This window comes from Peromyscus maniculatus, chromosome 4 (genome assembly GCF_049852395.1).
Source record: "Peromyscus maniculatus bairdii isolate BWxNUB_F1_BW_parent chromosome 4, HU_Pman_BW_mat_3.1, whole genome shotgun sequence".
Lineage (NCBI taxonomy): Eukaryota > Metazoa > Chordata > Mammalia > Rodentia > Cricetidae > Peromyscus > Peromyscus maniculatus.
The window spans coordinates 77,812,747-77,833,200 of NC_134855.1; the positions used below are offsets into that span (position 1 = coordinate 77,812,747).

Here is a 20,454-nt window from a genome sequence, read left to right on the forward strand (position 1 = left end):
ACCACCTCATCAGCATCTCCTCATGTCATTTTTTTTTAAAGAATGCAAAAAAAAAAAATCTAGATATGTTATTGTGACTATACTTTTGTACACAGTCAGTTTATCTGTAGGACAATCAAACAAGGCGTTTTCAGCTAGCAGCACCTTAGAGAACCTGGGCACGGGGATTGCTGTAAACACCAGGAACCTGCTAGTCAGCACATCTGACTCCTCTGTCTGTGCAGGACTTGCCAGTCGGCAGTGTCTTCACATGTCTCATCTGAAACCACTTCGTCTATGAGAAAAAAAGACAAGGTGGATTTCATTCAAATGTGATAGATAAGGCCACCCGATGAGGATCCAGTTTTACTGAGAAGCCAAGCCAGAAGTACAACTTTGGTGTTCTGTTGCTCCTATCAGAAGAAAGACTAAGAAGGAAATGTATCTTAAGTGGGCTGTTGTTGTTTGTTTCTGCTCTTTTGGGGGGGCCTGCCACCCAGTTCCCCAATAAATCACACACAGAGGCTTATTCTTTTTTTTTTTTTTTTTGGTTTGGTTCTTTGTTTGTTTGTTTGTTTGTTTCGGAGGCTTATTCCTAATTATGAATGCCCAGCCTTAGCTTGGCTTGTTTCTTGCCAACTTTTCTTAACTTAAACTAATCTATCTGTCTTTTGCCTCTGGACTTTTACCTTTCTCTATTTCTGTAAACCTTTCTTTCTTACTCCGTTGCTGGTTGTGTAGCTGGGTGGCTGGCCCCTAATGTCCTCCTCCTTCTCCTCCTCCCAGATTTCTCCTTCGATTTATTCTCTCTGCCTGCCAGCCCCACCTATCCTTTCTCCTGCCTTGCTATTGGCCGTTCAGTTCTTTATTAGACCATCAGGTGTTTTACACAGGTACAGAAAGTAACAGCTTCACAGAGTTAAACACATGCAACATAAACAAAAGTAGCACACCTTAAAATAATATTCTACAACAGTGGGCTGCATTATACTTCAGAAAGCAGCTACATCTCAACAGCTTAAAACAAAAGAACTGCTCGTGTAAATCCAAAGTAGGGACTGACTTTCCAAGGTGACACTCCTCCACAAAAACAAGGATTCACCTCTTCCTTCTGGAAGATACTTCATGGCCTCTAGGGTTGTGTTGGTTAATCATGACTGTCAACTTGATTGAGAAATACTTAGGAGGTCGGTAAAGACGCCATTAACTAGAATCTCAATAAACTACTGGGAGGGGGTAGTACTCTGGAAGGTGTGACTGGATGGAGAAGGTAGCTCATGCATGGGGCTGGGAGGCACGACCTTAAGGTCAGTGTCTTGCACTGGCCTTTTCTTCTTCTTCTCCCTCCTTTTCCCTCCCTCTGCTTCCTGTCTTCTGTACCATGAGCTGCTCATCCTCTGCTCTGTCACTTACTCCTCGCCATGGACTTATATGTTTGAAACTGGGAGCTAAGATAAAATTTTTCGTGCTTCAGTTCCTTCTGACATGTATTTTGGCCACAGCTATACAAAAGGAACTAAAAGGGACTAATAGGCAACAGAGAACTCAAATGTGTTAGCGTCAAATGACAAGCATCCTTCTCTGTCACAGCTCATGAGCCCTTTCTCATGGCCCCACTTGACTGTAAGCAGACAGAGATGTGTAAGTTTCCTATGCCCAGGGCACAGGTCAGCCCAAGACTCTCTACATATAAAAAGTAGTAAAGTATGTATAGGATTTGTAGAAATAGGAAACTATTCTGAGGTCCCTCAAGAATACTTAGAATAACTGTGTGAAGGCATAAACATAAAACATCTGATCTTTTGAAAGCCTCTCGCTATGTTCTCTCATGTTCATTTTTTATGAGTTCACCTTCACAACAGACCTGGTAATGTAGACATCATTCCCTTTTCTATGGTTTAGGAAGTAGAAGCTTGATAAGTAATGAGCCCAGAGCTCACACTAATAAATGAAGGAAATCTGATGCCCTTGCTCTTTCTTTCTCCCTCTCTTTTTTAAGTGTGTGAGTGTATACATGTGCATGTTCATAGCCTTGTGTGCATGTGCAGTTCAGAGGATAACTTTTGGGAATTGGTTCTCTTCTAAAATGTAGGTTCTGGAGTTCTGACTCAATCGGGGTTAAAGGCATGCTCCTCTACCCACTGGGCCATCTCACTGGCCCTTTCCCATCTCTTGATTGTGTAGAATGATCTCTTTTCCATCCCACAGGAGCTTATTTATATGAATTGAAGAGGCAGCTAATGGAGAAGGATGTGCAACATGTAGCAATTCAGCTGGCTTACTTTTACTTCTTACATGGTATGATTTGCCAGATGCTTGTGTATATTTCTTTGTACTTTTTATGTCTTAAATATTTCAAGGTACTTTTTAAAGGGGGAACTCTGCATCTGAGTAGTGACAGATTCTTATGTTGGAAAGAATCATTTTGTTAAAATGTCAGCAAAAATGGACATGTAGTGTTGTATTTATTGCACATATTATTTGCTAGATAACTTTAAACCATTTATTTACATGTATTTACTTACTTTACCTAGCAACCTTACTAATATGCAAATTAATGTGAGATGAGAGGGTTGAAGCAAGTATAGATTAAGTAACCTGATCTAAAGTCACAAGGTTTATAAAGAGGGAAAAACTGGTTTTGAAAGCACATTCTAGTTTCAGGATACACACATGTGACTCAGTAATACCTTCCCCATCAAGTGGAGAAGATGAATCAAATTTGCAGAAGGGTGAAAATCTTTAGGGCATCTATTGCAGTTGTGGCTGTTAATAATCCATAGATATTTGCATCCAGTTAAACTGGGAATTCAAAATAGCTTTCCCGTGACAGTGCCAAAGAACAGGCTAGTGCAAATCATACCAATTGTGAAGAAATGTTTCATGCATGAGATGACTCTCTTGCACTCATGAGAAGAAGGACTACCTGATTAATGTAGGGTTCTAACCTATTGAGAAAACTTCTTTGCAAGAAAGGAGGAGTAGGGGAGGAATTTTAAAAAATCTAAGAAAATATAATTTGGGATTGCTGCTATCAAAGCTACGGATGTCCCCATCACCATCAGTTGTCTCCTGTAGACACACACACACACACACACACACACACACACACACACACACACACACACACACACACACACACACACACACACACACACACACACACACACACACACACACACAGAGTGCAGTCGATTCAGAATTGCACATTACGAGGCCGACCCCGGGGCTGACAGCTGCAGCGTGGAGGACCACGGCCAGGGGGCGCCCTCACCCGCAGGGCCGCTCTGTCTCGGGACGCGCTCCCCCTCCTCTCTCTGCTCCTGTCTAGCTGAGAAGGCGGAAGCAGCGGCTGTCGCCGCTGGGGCTGAGGCTCCGGCCGTCGGCGGACGCAGCGGACGCTGCCCTCGAACCAGGCGTTTGGCGTCGGAGTCACTTGGTCCTGGAGCGCCCCGTGTGTTGGCGACGCGGTGTGGCCCGGGGGAGCCTTCCGGGTCGGCTGTGGCGTCTCTGCGTGTGCGAACGGTGAGTGAGCGGCTTCGAACTTGGGTTCCGGCGGCCGTGGGCCCGGGAGAGTCACCCCCGGCTCCCCGCGGGACAGGGACGTGTCGTCGCCGCGGGCCCTCGCCTCCCGCAGACCGGAGTCGCCGTTCCCACGTCCTCCCCCGGGTCCGGGACTCCGCCCCCTGCCCCCTCCAGGCTGGGTGGCCCCGGGACCCCCCTGTGTCCGCACGCAGTCGCCTCCGCCCTCCGGCTCCGCGTCTAACAGGTGCAGGTCGCGCCCGCTGCCCTCCCCCGGGCCCGGGACGCCCTCCGTCCCCTCCCCGGGGCTGCACGTCTCCGGGCCGGGCCGCTGTCGCCCCACAGCCCTGGACCCGCCCCTGGTCGGGGAGCCTTTCCCGGCGTCCCGTGGCCTCCAGGCTCACAGCATCCCACTTCCTCAGCCCTGCTCATCCTCGTGTTTTCCCCTGCCCCTGGAAGGAAATCGCCCGCTGGGTTTTCCCGTCCCTTCTAGCTTAAATGAAAAAGGGAAAAAACAAAAAACAAAAAACCTTCAAACTTCCAGAGTGCCGGGGGGAAAAACTTTTTGGGTTCCCTGTTAAATTCGATAGAGGTCCTAAGCAGTAAGTTTAAAAAAAAAAAAAATGTCCGATGACACCAATGTTCCCTCCCCACCCCTGCACGATTGTTCCAGACGCTGTCTCGATAAAGCTCTTCCTAGTATTTGGCTTCAGGGGAACTCCAGCTGAGACTCAGACTGTCTCGGCTGTGAACAGAAAGCACCTAAAGCTTGGATGTATAGGATTCGCTCGTTTCTCCGAGCGCAGGTGCCTAGCCTGCTACCCAGGTCTAGAAGTGTAGACTTTGTGACTTGAGCTGCTGGCGTTTCACACCTCCTTTGATGATGCCCGCTGGTAAAGGAGCTTTTTTTTTTTTTTTTTTTGGTTTTTGAGGTGGAGGGTGGAGTGTATGTAGATGGTTTGGCGTTATGTGGTTCAAGGAAAGTGTTTGGGGCAGTGGTTGTCCACATGATGCAAACAAGAATCAGATCTGTTCATACAGGAACAGCAGATGGTGGGCACTATTACAGTTTCATCAAAGATATAGTAAAAAAAAAAAAAAAAAAAAAAAGAATCAGATCTGAGTTTCAGCCTTGATGCACTGTATATATACTATTTCAGAATTACAGCCTAGTATGTCTGTGGTAATAAATTCTGCTGCTAATAAATTTTGGTCACTTGGCTTGTATAAGAGATTGTCGGCCGGGCGGTGGTGGCGCACGCCTTTAATCCCAGCACTCGGGAGGCAGAGCCAGGCGGATCTCTGTGAGTTCGAGGCCACCCTGGGCTACCAAGTGAGTCCCAGGAAAGGCCCAAAGCTACACAGAGAAACCCTGTCTCGAAAAACCAAAAAAAAAAAAAAAAAAAACGAGAGAGAGAGAGAGAGAGAGAGAGAGAGAGAGAGAGAGAGAGAGAGAGAGAGAGAATGTCGAAAGTATATGGCTTTTGGAGGAGCAAACAATCCCTGAGTAAGCAAAAGCACCTTGAATTTGGGTTCAAAACTAAATTACATCCATCAAGTATTTTTGTAGCATTTCTTAACCATTTGCAGGGCTTTGCATTTTAAGAATGGGTTTGTTTTATTGTTGTTGTTTTGTTGTTTTTCAAGACAGGGTTTCTCTGAATAACAGCTCTGGCTGTCCTGGAACTCACGCTGTAGACCAGGCTGGCCTGGAACTCACAGAGATCCACCTGCCTCTGCCTTCCAAGTGCTGGGGTTAAAGGTGTATGCCACCACCACCACCACCACCTAGCAAGAATGGGTTTTTAAGGTCTTGGCACACAGTTGCTGTAGTAGAAAAATTTGAGTTTTGCTTTTTACGTAAATTTTTAGTGTATTCCACTGTGTGTTATGTAGGCCTTCATGCCTAAGCTCGTGTGTGGAAGTCACAGGACAAGTCACTGCTCTCCTTCCACCTGGTGAATCCCACCAGGTGAGCCCCTTGTAGGAGAGAATTAAAGATAATTTGTCAGTATTTATTTTATGTGGTTTTGATTTATGAAATACATGTTTACTTGTATATGCACTCCAGCTAACATAAAATGTGTGCTTTCAAGACATCTACATTTCCTAGCATAGCATCTGTTTTTGTGGGTCACCCTACCCTTCACGTAAGGCATCTAACTTCTTTGCCTTTGAATTATAATATACACCTAGATACAGATTAGTAGATACAAGCCATGATTTCTGATAAGGTAAATTTCATTGCTTACAATTACACTCTCTGTGTAGTCAAGATAAGTTGGTAATGGTTACCTCTGCGGCCTAACTAGATTCTCGGCAACAAACAGCATTGCAGTCATGAAGTACAAGACAAAGGATTACTTGAATTTCATTCTGCCCTCTCTATTCATGGAGAAAGTTGCCCAAATAAGTAAAAAAAGAGATACTAAGATACCAAAGCGTAACTTATTTTCTTGAGTCTGGAGTCGGATTTTGTAGCAGCTCTTGAAAGGACTCCCCAGAGCACAGTGTTTTTATACACATCCACGTGATGTCCTCACCTCTGTAGCTGGTTCTTCTCCTTCTTCTTTAAATGTTCATTAAGACAGCTATTCACTGTAGGGAAATGAGAGATGCAGCTTTTTTACCTAAGTCATTGCAACATGTAAAAGTAAAGGGAAAGATATTTTAACTTGCCTCAGAGAAAGTAAACATAAAAATACTAAATGGTACTCAAATATGCATGTTTTAGCTAAATTTCCCTGATATTAATTAAATTGCAGTCTAATTACTATACAGTGTTAAAATATTGCAGTATATTAAACGCACACACGCACAATGCTCGCGCACACACCCATAGACTTTCAAGGTTATTAGCTGAAGAGTATTTGGAAGACATAGAGCTTCTATGTTCTTAAAGCATGGGAAGTAATGAAAGCAACTTGATATTGATCAGGTTTTTTTTTCTAGTAACACCCCTGTGTTTTATACCCTACGAGCTGATATGTATGTATGTACATATTTGATAAACTAATGAATTTAGTTAGGGCTGCCCTCAGGAGCATGGGTAGCTTAACAGTGACTACGCTACTGCAGAAAATGTCTCCTCCAGCAACCTTTAACTGCAAGTTGGACCTCAGAGAAGGGTGGTGCTTCCCCCACCTTGACAGCGTTCAGGGGGATCTTTATCTTTTTAATTAATTAATTACTTTATTTATGTCTGTGTGTGTGTCTGTCTGTCTCAGGTGTGTAGCCCACAGAAGCCAGAAGAAGGTATCAGATCCCCAGGAGCTGGAGATATAAGTGGTTGTGAGACTTCTGATATGGATGCTGGGGCCTGAACTTGGGTCTTCTGGAAGAACTGCACTTGTTCTTAACTGCTGAGCCGTCTTAACAGCTCCTAAGGAGGGATCTTGAGCAGGTAATAATGGCTGCAGTGGCCATGTCATTCCCAGAAGACAGTGGTCATCTTCACGCCTTCCTTACGTTCTTGCCTCTCCTTTGTCCACAGATGCTTGTGTAGGTTTTTAAGAGTGCACTTACAATGCACTCCTTCAGTGGACATCCTTTTAAGGAGTTGTTACCCTCAAGCATGTTTTCCTAGGAACATGTGGTTTGTAAAAGATCTCTTTAAATCAGATGATGTTCAAATCTTGAACTGGACAGCAAGGAAGCAGTATAGAGACTATCCATAGCTCATAGAATTTTAAACCAAACATTTGGGAGGAAGGGAAGACTCATGTTTGCCACATGGCTAGCACTTTGATATGTGCTGTACAGCGCAGTAACAAATATCCGTGTCTCAGAAATGACTTTACTAAGCAAAGCAAGACAAAACAACTAAAAATTGTAAGAGTTTATTATCAAGGATACATAAAATGGACAGTCTTGTATACACTGTGCGGGAATGGAGACTAGAAAGCCTTTGATATATATTGGGTAAGCAACATCATGTATCAGAAAAATTTAAAAATAGCATGTCCTTTCACCCAACAGTTCTACCCTTAGAAACACAACTAAAGAAGTAGATGCAGGATTATGTGTGAGAAGGAACATGACAAAGAACATGGCCCGTGGTGTGGCATAGCTGTCATTTGTCCTCAAATAAGAAGGCACTAAAAGAGGTCTTACTCATCTTTGAAGAAAGGCGTGCATGCCTAGTTCTACCGTGTGCCACTGCCTCTTATTCCTTATGTCTTCCAGTCAGAACGAGCCTTTCCTAGGAGTTCACATTAGAAATGGCAAGGCTGTGGGAGGTAATTTCAACTTTTCAAAATTACATCAAAAATGGTATGAAGTCTTTCAAAATTATATCAAAAGTAAAGTAAACGTATGAGGTCTCAGGTGAATTTTTGGAGTTATATCAACTCAATGTAATAATGCTAGACAGCACTTAAAAAGAAATAAATCTTTTTATTTTGTCAAAACACAGGTAAACATAATGTAGTGCAGGAGGATCTAGGTTCCGGCATCAGGTAGACTTTGGGGTTTGGTCCCACTCTGTTGCTTAATTGGTGGTCTTAGGCAAGTTGACCTTTTTAAGCTGCATGGTTTCGCTCTAATAAGTGAAGACAACGCTGTATAAAACTATATGAAATAATCACTTGTTCTGACTGCCAGATGCAGCTCTCAGTGTTGAATGCATATTAGCACATGCAATCCTTGCAAGAACTCTCAGATGGAACCTCTGGCTAATGAGAGAGGAAACTGAAGCGTAAGATTATCCGCTTCACACAAGTCATGACCAAGTGACTGAGGAGGGCCTAGCTGCAGACGGTCCGGCCCGGCCCTGGGCACTACCCTGCAGTACGGTCACGGTCCTGCCCTTACAACAAGAGCTCTGCCACTTCTAGGCTTTGGTTTTTTGTTCTGTTTTCTAAGATTTATTTTCTTTTTAGAGAGGCCAGATCCCCTGGAGCCAGACTTACAGGGGGGCTTAGCCATCCAACATGGGAGAAGGACCGCAGCTCAGATCCCCTGGAAGAGCAGGAGCTCTTCACCTCTGAGCCATCCTCTAGGCCTCCTGCTTCTTTGTAGGTGCCTGTCAGACAGTGACTGGAAGGCGTGAGGTGCATCTCACGAAAGGTGTTTGTACCTGGGGGTGAAAAGATAGTGAACACCCATCTGTATTTCCAGTTCAGGGGATTGAGCTTAGAGCCTCACATGCCAGGCAAGTCCTCTGCCACTGGGCTGTTTCCCAGCCCTCTTTTGACCGTTTTAAAGCGGGTCTCACTAAGTTGTCTAGGCTCATTGAGAATTCATCCTCCTCCTGCCTCAGCTTCCCTAGTAGTTAAGATTACAGACCTGCCCCCACTAGACCCAACTGAGAACTTCTTTCTTTTATTGTTGCTGTTGTTACAGGTTTTATTGCTGTTTAATACATCTGGGTGCTGCTGTATGAGAGGAGTGTGGGTGGCACGTGTGGAGGTCTTAGGACAGTTTATAGGTTCCAGGGCTTAAACTCGGCTGGTCAGCTTTAGAGGCAAGCACCTTCACCCACTGAGCCGCTTCAGGGACATGGTAGCTACTGCTTAGTCCTCCGTTCGGCAGACTGGCAGACAATTTTTATGTAGACAGACATGAGGGCTATTGTCTGCTCTGCTGATTGGAGGTTTGCATCTGCTTCTAGAATTATAGTTTACATTAGGAAGTTTCCTCAAGGATAATTAAGCTAAAGACATGGCTGGTTGTAGATATTATAAGTTGCTGTTAAACGTTCACGTCTCGTGTCCGTAATGTAACAGTGTAGAATTTGAAGGCATGTCTGCTAGTACAATAGTTTTCCATAGGCAAAGAAAGCTCACATGTTTTTCCAGTCATTAGTAGTGAAACATGGTCATCTGATCTGGCGGAAGGCAGAAGGAGATAAATATATACTTTTAAATTCCATTCTTTCTATATAATAGAAATTGCCACACTGAGCATTTAGAAATCTACATGGAATTTTAGATCAGAAGAAACGAAGTTCTGAGTGGTTCTGAGTGGTTCTGCTTACTTGCCCCAGATCATACACACACCCAGTACTGGTGGCGTGTGATCACTTGGTTCCCTGCTGGCTGTACTGTTCTCTTCAGCTGAGAATACCCACTGGACCCTTAATGACATGACAACCTCCTCAGTAGTGTTTAGTGAGCATCTACTGTTATATGCAGAACTCTTGTGCTGTGTGCAGGGCATGACAGTGAACACTGAATTCCCGACCTCAGACACTGAACAGATGATGGGCTGTTGAACTGAAGCGCTTTCCTCTTTTAACCTTGGTCATCGTCACTGCATTAGACCAGGCACTTTCCGTAGAGGATCTGTCTGGTCTCTGTGTTTGGCATAGGTGACTCACAAACATTTGAAGGAGGGACTCAGATAACTTCCCATGAAATGTTAGTCACATGAAACAAACTGAAACAGTATGTGTGCACTACTAGGTGACTAGTACAGGTAAACTATGTTTGCATGCTAAAAGCCTTGTTGCTGTTGTTTCCCTTCTTGCTCTGTTGTAGGCTGACTGATAGAAAGCTACTATGAGTCTGTTAAACTGTGAACACAGCTGTGGGTCCAGCCAGTCCTCGAGTGACTGCTGTGCTGCCATGGCCTCCTCCTGCAGCGCCGCCATGAAAGACGACAGTGTGGGTGGGTCTGCCAGCACGGGGACCCTCTCCAGCTCCTTCCTGGAAGAGGTCCAGGGCTACGATGTGGAGTTCGACCCCCCTCTGGAGAGCAAGTACGAGTGCCCCATCTGCCTGATGGCCTTACGAGAAGCCGTGCAAACACCATGTGGCCACAGGTTCTGCAAAGCCTGCATCATCAAATCCATAAGGTATTTGATTTTAAGAAAGAACGACGCCTGTAACAACCAAATACAAAAAGCGTGTTGTAAACAAGCCATCCCTAGGGTGGTGGTGGCACATGCCTTTAATCCCAGCACCTGGGAGGCAGAGGCGGGTGGATGGATCTCTGAGTTCAAGGCCAGCCTGGTCTACTACACAAGTTCCAGGACAGCCAGGACTGCACAGAGAAACGTCTCAAAAAAAAAAAAAAAAAGAAAAAGAAAGAAAGAAAGAAAAGAAAAGAAACAGGTCATCCCAAAAATAGGCAGACAGAAAAAACTGCTCAGGAAAAAAGAAGAATGAATAGAAAAATGAGGTACTTAGGGTCCCATCCCAGTTTGTACTGCAGTTTGAAAGGAGGCGTCTGTGTTTTCCCATCCTTTGCCTCAGGTAAACTGGAAAGTAAATAGCTACTTTTGCCTCAGGCAGTTCTAAAGCAGACTAGGAGAGGATTCTATGTTTCATGACAATAGTATTTTTAATTTGCCTTGAGTTATCCTACTAGAATATGGTAAATCCAACAGATGAGTAACGCTGATTCTGGGAGTGATTATATATTCTGATACTAGCTGTGGTAAATTCTGTTGTCTCCTGTCTGAGCAGCTGTAAAATGACCAGCATTTCTGTAATCCAGTCTCTTCTTTCTGCCCCCACTGGTACTGTACCCTTCACACAACCAGCCATACATGAATACATTGCTTGACGTCAGCTCTAACAGGCCTTTCTCCTCCTAGCCTTGTCCTCACTCAGTCTCATTACAGCAAGCCCTGCCATATAAGTCACATGATGTCTCCCTTGGCTCAGAACATACTGCACGAGCTATCTGGGAATAATATGATTCATTTTCTGCCCTCTCCAAGTGCTCACTCTCCTTCCACTCCTTCTTCGTGCTGCTGCTTGTAAATGCCAGGCGTGTGCCTGCCTTGTTGAACTGGAACACACTTCTAGGTGTCCTGGCTACTCTGTTGCACAGCAAGCCACAAGTGCTTTCCTACACTCCAGATCTTCCTTACCAGGCTAGGCTTTGATTTTTCTCCCCAGCACTTTTGTCCTTAAATAACTGATAATCTGTACGATTTTTTTCTCTGCCTATATACAGCACTCGAAAGTAGCTCTTTGAGACTGAGATGTTAAATCAGTTTTCTTTAGTTACAGGAATAGTGCCTTTCCCACAGTAGGCACTTGGTATGTGAATGTTGTAACTGGACTAAAATATATAAGAGAAAAAGATCCTCATTCAGTTCAGCTAGGTCCCATCTCCTGGGTTTCCATTACCTTTCACACTGACCAACAGACTATGAACCCACAAATGGATTAATCCACTGAGGAGGTCAGAGCCCTGGTTGAGTTCCAAAGCTTCACTTCTCCAAAGCTCTGTTCTGAACATTGCTGCATTAGGAACCAAACTGTAAGGATTCCTAAGTAGACTAAAGCCATCTTGGGATACTCAATGGTCTAGGAATTCTTATCTCTCAATTTCTGTGCCAACGTTTCAATAAAACTTGAAATTAAGGTGACCATATTACCTGGAGCTTGAATCACAAGGGAGCAGCACATCTCTTCAATTTGAGGGGAACTGTGTTGCCTGGCATTGAATCAGTAAGAACTGTAGAGGATAGAGTATAGGGTTATGTGTTTGTTGTTTCTCTGTGTGTTTGTTTCCTACCCGTGGCACTGTTGATGATATTTTAGGCCAGATGATTCTTTATTAAGGCAGGATGTCTTCTCCTGTTAGAACCTGAGCTTCATGCCTGCTGCGTGTCCACTGGATGCTAATAGTATCACCTTCAGCCCAGCCCGTGAGGCCACAGTGTCCCCTAGGGCCTCTGGTTTAGACCACAGCAAATCAATGTTTAAGGCTCACCCTCCTGTCCATGTTTTAATATATTATAATTAGATAAAATGGTAGCACATGTGACATGCTGATTTCTTATAGGTAGAAATATACACTGTTTTATCAAGTGTCCAAGAAGGTAGCTAGCTAATCTTTGTTGCAAAATATTTTGAAGTAAGATAGTGATAAGAGAAAGAAATCCCACAAAAGAAAATCTGAGGCTTTAGTCCCATTTCCCTCAAAGCTAGAAATGGCAGAATACCATGGCTTTACTCTTCTTTTAAAAGGAACTGCTGTAAATTCTTCATTGACTATTATTCAAGAAATCAAAGTGGATCTTGGTCTAATTCATTTTCTTTTAGATTTTCTAAAACTGGGGGTAATAGTTTTAGATTTACTTTGTAAAGTTCTTTCGCTTAGATATGCATGTTTTATAAGATTTGTTCCTGACTTTCTGTGTTTTGTTTTGGGTTTTTGGGGGTTTTTTTGTTTGTTTGTTTGTTTGTTTACATATATATTATATTTCCCCTCCCTTCTCTCCTCCCATTCCCTCTCCCACCTCCTTTCAACCACTACCACCACCACCCCCCATCCACCCCTCAGAAAGGGTAAAGCCTCCCATGAGGTGATTAGCTGGTTGTCAGATAGAGTAGGGTTGTCTCAGTTGAGGTTTGGGGGGGGGGGGTGTTGAGTGCCTAGATCTAGTGTATTATCCAGTTCTTCTGGCTGGTGTGGGTTTTACTTGTGCCTATGGAGTCTGTTCTTCCTACTGGTGTGGGTTGTGCCTGTGCCAATGGAGTCTTTTCTTCTAACTAGTGTGTCTGTGCCTGTTCTTCCAACTGGTGTGAGTGGTGCTTGTGCCTCTCTAGGGTCTGCTGATGTTGCTGGAGAGGGTTGTTGACAGGGAGTCTGCTCTTCTTCCAGCTGGTGCCAGTGGTGCTTGTGACTCTAAGGGCTACTGATATTGGGGGGGGGGGGGGCATTGGCCAGGGGGAAGGTGATGGATTTGGTGGGTTTGGACAGTGGAGTGAGTCTTGTAGGTTACAGAATCCATTGGGTGGGTGGGGGAGGCTTTCAGTGTTTTAAAGTATCTGACAGTTAATTATGTAATTTTTTTTTTTTTTTTTTGAGACAAGGTATGTAGTCCTGGCTGTCCTAGAGCTCCCTAAGTGGGACTCACAGAGATCCCATACCTGGCATCCATTATGTAATCTTAAACAGACCCCATAAAGATCAGCTCTGTCTCATTTTGATTAGTTCTGTGCTGTTTGACGGCAGATACCATGTCCAGTCCTAGAAGCAAGTAGTGTTGAAGGAATGTTACAGTGATTGACTAAGGCTCCTGTGGCCTACTTCATTATCACATCTCTGGATGGCTGGAGAGATAGCTTCATAGTTAAGAGCATTTACTGCTCCTGAAGAGGCCTCAGGTTCGGTTCCCAGAACCCCCTAGCAGGTAGTCCATAACTGCCTATAACTACAACTCCATACGATCCAATACCTCTAGCCTCCATGAGCACCTACATTCGTGTACACGTACCCCTACACAGATACATACACATAATTAAAAATAAAAATATCTTATTTTTATTTTACTTCAAAAAAAAAAAAAAGATTTTTTTTGAAACATACCAAAAATTTCAAAGAGAATGGCAGACTCCCAGGTTTCCCGAAGATGATTTTTTTCCCACCATAAGGTGAGGAGAGGTAGAACACTGGGAAGCCCATCACAGAGGACCTTTAGTTCTACTATAGTTCACCCAAGATGTGCAAGCAAAATCATCCTTCTGTTGCTCAGGAGCTGGCGTATCATAGACCTCATTTCAAAGCTTACAGGAAGCCTCAGAAGGGTACTGCTAACTGGTTTAACTTCTGTTTATAACACAGAAAATGTGTTGCTAATACTGTAAGCAGCTGAGTCTGACATACTGGTAGACTATAGAGGTACTACAGAGCACAGCCAGCCAGATTGCCAGAATTCTTTCCTAACTGACCTTCACTTCATGTTTATGCCAACCAAACTATAATTTTATTCAATGTTTTGCTTATTTTCTAGCTGGAATCTATCCCCCAATCTACAGCCTGTTAGCCTTTGATAAATAGTGCAGTGCTAGTTCACATTCATTTCATAAGTGAATTCCTAAACTCCGAATACACTATCATTCTGGTGTTGCTGTGCATATAATCATGTGTTATTTCATAAGGAGAGCTGCAGTCAGTCTTTACTAACTCTTGAGTTCCTGCTTCTTTTAGGGATGCAGGTCACAAGTGCCCAGTTGACAATGAAATACTGCTGGAAAATCAACTGTTTCCTGACAATTTCGCAAAGCGAGAGATTCTGTCTCTGATGGTAAAGTGCCCAAATAAAGGCTGTTCGGAGAAGATGGAACTGAGACATCTCGAGGTATGCAGAAAGATGCTGGTGTCACAATGTCACCTCTACGGCATAATGACTGCGCTGTTAGCTGTGCATCGTTATAGCAGATCAGGACTGGTGAATAAATTCTTGCCATCATTACATGTCAAAAATTAGAAAATGTTTTAGTCTTCCTGCTTTGGCTTTGTCCCAGCAATGAAACAAGTCTGTACTCTTTAGAGTTTTTCAGATCACACATCTGCAGTTCCAACAGTTGAAGAGCCCCATGATTGCAAGTTATCTTACTCCCAGAACTTTATTTCTCTCGTTTTGAAATAAGAAAAAAAGTGTCTTCCAGCCATCATCTCAGTACCTTTCTCTGTTTTTCTAAATTGCACATTGCATTAGTCACTAGATAAAATATTCATATTGTTGGAAATTAACTGAAGCAATCAGATCATTTCCTTTTTAATTAAAATAAATCAATTCTTTGGTGTTTTGTTTTTTACTAGAAATCAAATATGAGTAATATCCTGTTTGAAATTAAATGTTTAGGGCAGATTTGAAGTCTGTCCCTTTTATTTTGCTGTTTTTTTAAAAAAAGATTTACTCGTGTGTGTGTCTGTGTGTCTGTGTGTCTGTGTGTGTCTGTGTGTCCCCGAGCATGAGTGTGGGTGCCCATAGAGGCCAGAAGAAGTCTTAGATTCCCCAGAGTTACAGGCATTTGTTATCAGCACAGTGTGGATGCTGAGAACAGAATTTGGGTCCTTGTGAAGAGCAGCATTCACTTTTAACCACCGAGCCACCTCTTCAGCCCCTTTTGTGGGAGTGACCCTTTTAACACAACTATAAATTGCTAATCTGGAAATCTAACTCCTTTCCAAAACTTCTCTAACTAGAAATATTAACTTGAGACTTCATAGTCTTTTTATAAACTTGACATCACAAATTATTGTTTGAATGACTTCATTAAGGCCTTCATGCTGTGTATGGCTAGAGAATGTGGTCTTTAGTCACTGTTCTTATTTGGTCTCTGTTGCTGTATTAATACACTCTGACCAAAAGCTTTGGGTAAGAAAGGCTGTAGTAGTCTGTTGCTGAGGAAGTCAGCCCTGGGCTCACTGGAGTTTTTTAAAAAAAGATTTACTCGTGTGTGTGTGTGTGTGTGTGTGTGTGTGTGTGTGTGTGTGTGTGTGTGTGTGTGTGTGTCCCCGTGTCCCCGAGCATGAGTGTGGGTGCCCATAGAGGCCAGAAGAAGTATAGATTAGGCCAGAATCACTGGAGAAACACAACTGGATGGGTAGCTCATAGGCCCCTATTCAGCTAGCTTTCTTACACAGCCCAAGACCACCTGTCCATGAAATGGTGCCACCCACAGTGGGCTGGGCCCTCCTACATCAGTTAACAGTCAAACAGTCCCCTAGAGACATGCCCAGAGGCCAATCTGATTTGAGCAGTCCCTCAATTGAGACTCCCTTCTCAGGTGACTTGTGTTATATCAAATTGACAGTTAAAATGAATTCTGAAAAGATTATGTTTAGAAAACATTTTTAGAGTTTTCAAATACTCACCAACTATTTCTCCTTTATTACAGGATCATCAAGCACATTGTGAATTTGCTCTTATGAATTGTCCCCAATGTCAACGTCCTTTCCAAAAGTGCCAGTTTAATATACACATTATCGAGGATTGTCCCAGGAGACTGGTTTCTTGTGTAAACTGTGCTGTGTCCATGCCATTTGAAGAGAAAGAGGTATGTTCTTAGATTTGTTCATTGCATTTAAAGTATATATTTGAAGACATCAGCATTGGATAAGAATGTAAATACAAAAATGAAAAAATGAATTTATATTATCAGTTTTTTGTTTTGGTTTTTTATTGTCGTTGTTTTTCAAGACAAAGTTTCTCCATGTAGCCTTGGCTATCCTGGAACTCACTCTGTAGACCAGGCTGGCTTGAAATTCAGAGATCCACCTGCTTCTGCCTCCTGAGTGCTGGGATTAAAGGTGTGCACCACCACCACCCAGCTATATTATCAGTTTTTAAAAGCTAGTTTTTATGAAAGAAATGAAGTTTCAGGGAACCCACAGTCCATAAGTGTGGAGTTTATATTTATATATCCTTAGAAAGCATTAAACTAATTACTGAGAGTAAACAATGAACAGGAGCTGCTAGGAAAGGTACATATATGCTGGTTTACTCCCTATCTGTGAATTTTAATGAATGAACTGATGGCAGACAGAGAAGTAGCTTGATTACTGTGTAAAATATATATTTTATATTTTACAAAGACTTATTTCACAAAGAGTGTGAGCTGTTGAGTCTGCGAGAAAGAATCCATTAAATATGGCAAAGTGTGTTCCACTGGTGCTAAGTCATTGGCTCCATTGACTTTTCAATGTGTATTGTCCTTCAGTTGAGGTTAACCTTTAAAAGAAACAGTATGGTACCCAGCAGCATCATGACAGTAGAGCGGTTGTTTTCATTCATTCTAATGGTGACAGTGTCTGGTGACACTGAAGCCTACCCTTGTGCTCCTTACTGAAATACCTATGTTAGTTTATGTTCCTCCATAACTGATACTTAGTTACTTCCTTAAACATTTATTCTTCTAAATGTGCTTCTTAGGAAATCGAGCATTTTATATTTAGTGTGATAATAAAATAGTCACAAAAATTCAGCTAACTTGCTAATAATAAATATGTAAAGTCTCAGTCATAACTGGAACAAATTTGGTACCTTTCTCAAACTGAACAAATTTCATGAACTAATGAGGAAGGTTGTCTATTTCTTAGCATATCTATTAAACCAAAGTTACTGTGTTCTAGAAAATGGGACTCACCCTTCTGAGAACTTAGGTACCAAAGCCTTGTGCCCGAATGCTCTTGATTGTTTGTTAACTTTAACCTACTGGAAAGAATTGTAATTAACTTGTCATGCTGCTGCTAAAATCTTTAGCCCTTGGAAAATTACATCAGCAAGTGATGTCCATGCTATTCAAGGGTTCTCTGCTTCAAATTCAAAAGAAATCATCGCTGTGTTGCATGTTAACATATTCTTTGAAGGAGTCTGAAGACTCTCGTTAACTAACAAAAGTCTCACATTGTGACTGTACATAAACAAATGTTCTTCATTTGCTCATGGTGAAAAAATTACTCTATAAAAATTAGTCTTTTTACCTTTTCAGACTTTCTCATATATTTCTTAATTCTCTCATACAACTTAGATCCATGATCAAAGCTGTCCTTTGGCAAATATCATCTGTGAATACTGTGGTACAATCCTCATCAGAGAACAGGTAGGAATCTCTTTTGCAAATCACTATTAAGAGCTTAAAACAGTGTTACGGTTTTTTTTTTAATTAAAATTTTAAATCAATAAGGCAAAATCATGTGTTGAAGCATTCTGCTGTGCAAAAAAATTATATAAATTAATTAATAAATATTTCAAAAGAACAAAAATCTAGCATTTGTAGATGCTTAAAATTTTTGACTCATTTGCATAGTTCCTTTGTTTATATTCCAATGGTGAGCTGGACATGGTGGCTGGTGGACACCTTTAATCTCAACAGTCAGGAACCAAAGGCAGGTTGATCTCTGAGTTTGAAGCCAGCCTCATCTACATAGTAAGTTCCTGGACTACATAGAGAGACACTTTTAAAAAAAGGATTCCATTGGCTAGGGATGGATCTCAGAGGAATAGAGAATCTACCTAGTGTGTCCAGCACAGGCAAAGAAATGAACAAAATTGAACCAAAATATATGATTTTAAAATATAATTTTAAAAACAATTGAAAGTAAAGGGCCCCACTTAAAAACAGACTTGTAGAAGAATATATTTACACACTGACATGAGGGCCTGGTTGTCCAGCAGTTGGCTGAGAGAACCAGGAAGCAGGAGAAAGCTCACCTGCTGAGTAGCACAGTACTGTGCAGCGCCAGCTCCTGGGGCATGCAGTGGCTTCCGGAACCACTGCTGAGCATCATCAAAGGCAACAGTTGTAATAGAAAACTGTTATATTTTAATTACTAATAAAGAAAGGAAAATTCCACCCAGCTGCTATCTGTTAACATTTAGGGAGTTTACCACAAAGGATGAATATTAGTCACAAAATCTGTGTGAGCCCCAAAAGTCTGTAAGTAAAAACTCACTGACTACTTACTTAATAACAAGTTGACTAAATGTTCCCATGTATCTGTTAGTAGTGTTTTTTCAAGAATCCTAATTTGAAGATGTTAAACATCTTGCTCATGAAGTCATCCCATACCCCAGTTTTCTTTTTTGTTCTCAATATTTAAAAGAAACTATGCTATACTTATAAAAGCTCAACAAAAATAAAGTTTAATACAGACAGAAACCATAATGAAACATCAGAAAGACTGGACTTTGATCCTTAATGTGACATTAACTTCACCTCCCATCCAAAACTATGGCTCAGTTTTAGTGAAAATTGGACCCACTTTCACGTGGCTTCTTTCCTCCTCCTTTCTGTCCCTCCTCCTCCTCCTCTTCCTTTCCCTCCTCCTCTCCTTTCCTTCTCTTTTTCCTTTCTGTGCTAGGGCTTCACACACCAAAGTCCACACATGCTAGGTGAGTGTACTTGACCAGTGAGCTGCCTCTCCAGCCCCTTGGTACCTTTTCTGTGTTTGGTTGGTTGGTTCGGGGGTTTGTTTTGTCTTTTTTTTGTTTTGTTTTGTTTTGTTTTGTTTTTGAGACAGGGTCTCTCCATGTAGCCCTGGCTGGCCTGGAACTCACTGTGTAGATCAGTCTGGTCTTGAACTTACAAAGATCCACCAGCCCCTGCCTCTAAGTGCTGGGATTAAAAGCATGTACCATCACACCCTGCTCCCTTGGTACCATTTTAAAAATATGATCTTTAATGCATCTCACCCTAAAGAAGATATTTTTTGAGCCCCCAAATTAAAGGCTTAAATTTCTCCACCATCTTTCCTCATTGGTGTGCATGCATATACTGGCAGATGCTTTCAGGAGCATCAGCAATGCCGAGAAGAGAGGCAAATGCCAGGTCCTCATCAGGCCCTGCTCCAAAGTCATCGTTCATTTCCTAACTGTAATGATAAAGCCTGGTTTCGTTGGTGAATTTGAAATCATTGATGATCACAGAGCTGGGGGAAATATTGTGAACTGCACAAGCCAGTTGAGTGATCGACCCTCGATAGGAAAATGAGAGAATGAATAATCTACTCCCATCTCGTTAGTTTGGCTTTTTTTGTTCTGACAACCTCACCTGGTATCATGGACCGTGATAAAGCAAGATGAAAACACACAGGAGGGAAAATCCTTGGATTCTTTTTCTAGAAATATAGAACATATAAATAAAAAGCTTCCGTGGACTGTGTCCAGGGTCAGTTCTGTTTGCAGAAAAATAACAAATGTCTGTCCGTGTTGATTGTGCTAACTGGTGACACTTCTCTTGAAGCAACTAAGACAGACCTAAGACCACATGGTCACTTGAATCAAGTGCTGGGGTGCTGTGTCCAGCCTAGGATGCTTGTGTTTCTACCATAATAACCAAGTTCCCCAGTAGAGAGAAAATATGCCAGAGTTTTAAAGATAAGATAATTTATAAAATATTGTCATATGGGAAGTAATGGATCTATTCAGAGGCTTTAATGAATGTATGACTGACTGGTCCGTTACTAAATGGCCTAGACCACAGACAGGGCTTTGGGTTTGCCATGGTAGTTGTTAGGGGGTGTTTTCTTAAAAAATACCACAAGAGGGCGCCAGTTCTCTACAGTAAAAACAAACCCATTTTAAGAAATGAAGTTTAGTGAATTGTGTGATGTAAGATGTTAATATTTAATTTCTCTCAGAATTGCGAAGAAGCTATAGATAATACTTAGTTTTGCGTAGTATAAGATTTTTAAAGGTACTATCATCATCGAGAGCATGATATGCAGGGGAAGTCATTTTTCAGCTTTCATTTTGATTTT

The 20,454-nt window shown here is 42.3% G+C and overlaps 2 protein-coding genes and 1 pseudogene across 3 annotated transcripts in view; 2 read left to right on the forward strand and 1 right to left on the reverse strand.

Annotated features, from left to right (window-relative positions):
- Positions 1-5,843, reverse strand: LOC143272639 (uncharacterized). The gene is made up of 3 exons (XM_076568413.1): positions 5,797-5,843; positions 3,254-3,860; positions 1-274 (listed from the first exon to the last, which is right to left on the reverse strand). The coding sequence occupies exons 1-3, from the start codon at positions 5,841-5,843 to the stop codon at positions 191-193; spliced, it is 738 nt and encodes a 245-aa protein (XP_076424528.1). The 3' UTR covers positions 1-190.
- Traf6 (TNF receptor associated factor 6) overlaps positions 3,368-20,454 on the forward strand; it is a 26,264-nt gene continuing 9,177 nt past the window's right edge. Inside the window, exons 1-7 of one of the 2 annotated variants that reach the window (XM_076570138.1) lie at positions 3,368-3,504; positions 5,398-5,473; positions 6,729-6,904; positions 9,981-10,297; positions 14,395-14,545; positions 16,092-16,250; positions 17,724-17,795. In XM_076570138.1, coding sequence (XP_076426253.1) covers positions 10,002-10,297; positions 14,395-14,545; positions 16,092-16,250; positions 17,724-17,795 — 678 coding nt within the window. In that variant the 5' untranslated portion in view covers positions 3,368-3,504; positions 5,398-5,473; positions 6,729-6,904; positions 9,981-10,001. The remainder of the gene's footprint in view (positions 3,505-5,397; positions 5,474-6,728; positions 6,905-9,980; positions 10,298-14,394; positions 14,546-16,091; positions 16,251-17,723; positions 17,796-20,454) is intronic. The other variant, XM_006983927.4, reaches the window with a different exon arrangement.
- On the forward strand, positions 19,437-20,450 carry LOC107402077 (small ribosomal subunit protein uS8 pseudogene; annotated as a pseudogene).

Bases quoted from the DNA above. Each gene is read 5' to 3' on its own strand.
- LOC143272639 (XM_076568413.1), bottom strand. From the start codon at position 5,843: ATGACTGCAATGCTGTTTGTTGCCGAGAATCTAGTTAGGCCGCAGAG. The intron at 3,861-5,796 runs GTAACCATTACC...CTCCCCGACCAG, and splicing joins AATCTAGTTAGGCCGCAGAG to GGGCGGGTCCAGGGCTGTGG. The intron at 275-3,253 runs GTGAGGGCGCCC...TTTTTCTCATAG, and splicing joins GAGACAGAGCGGCCCTGCGG to ACGAAGTGGTTTCAGATGAG.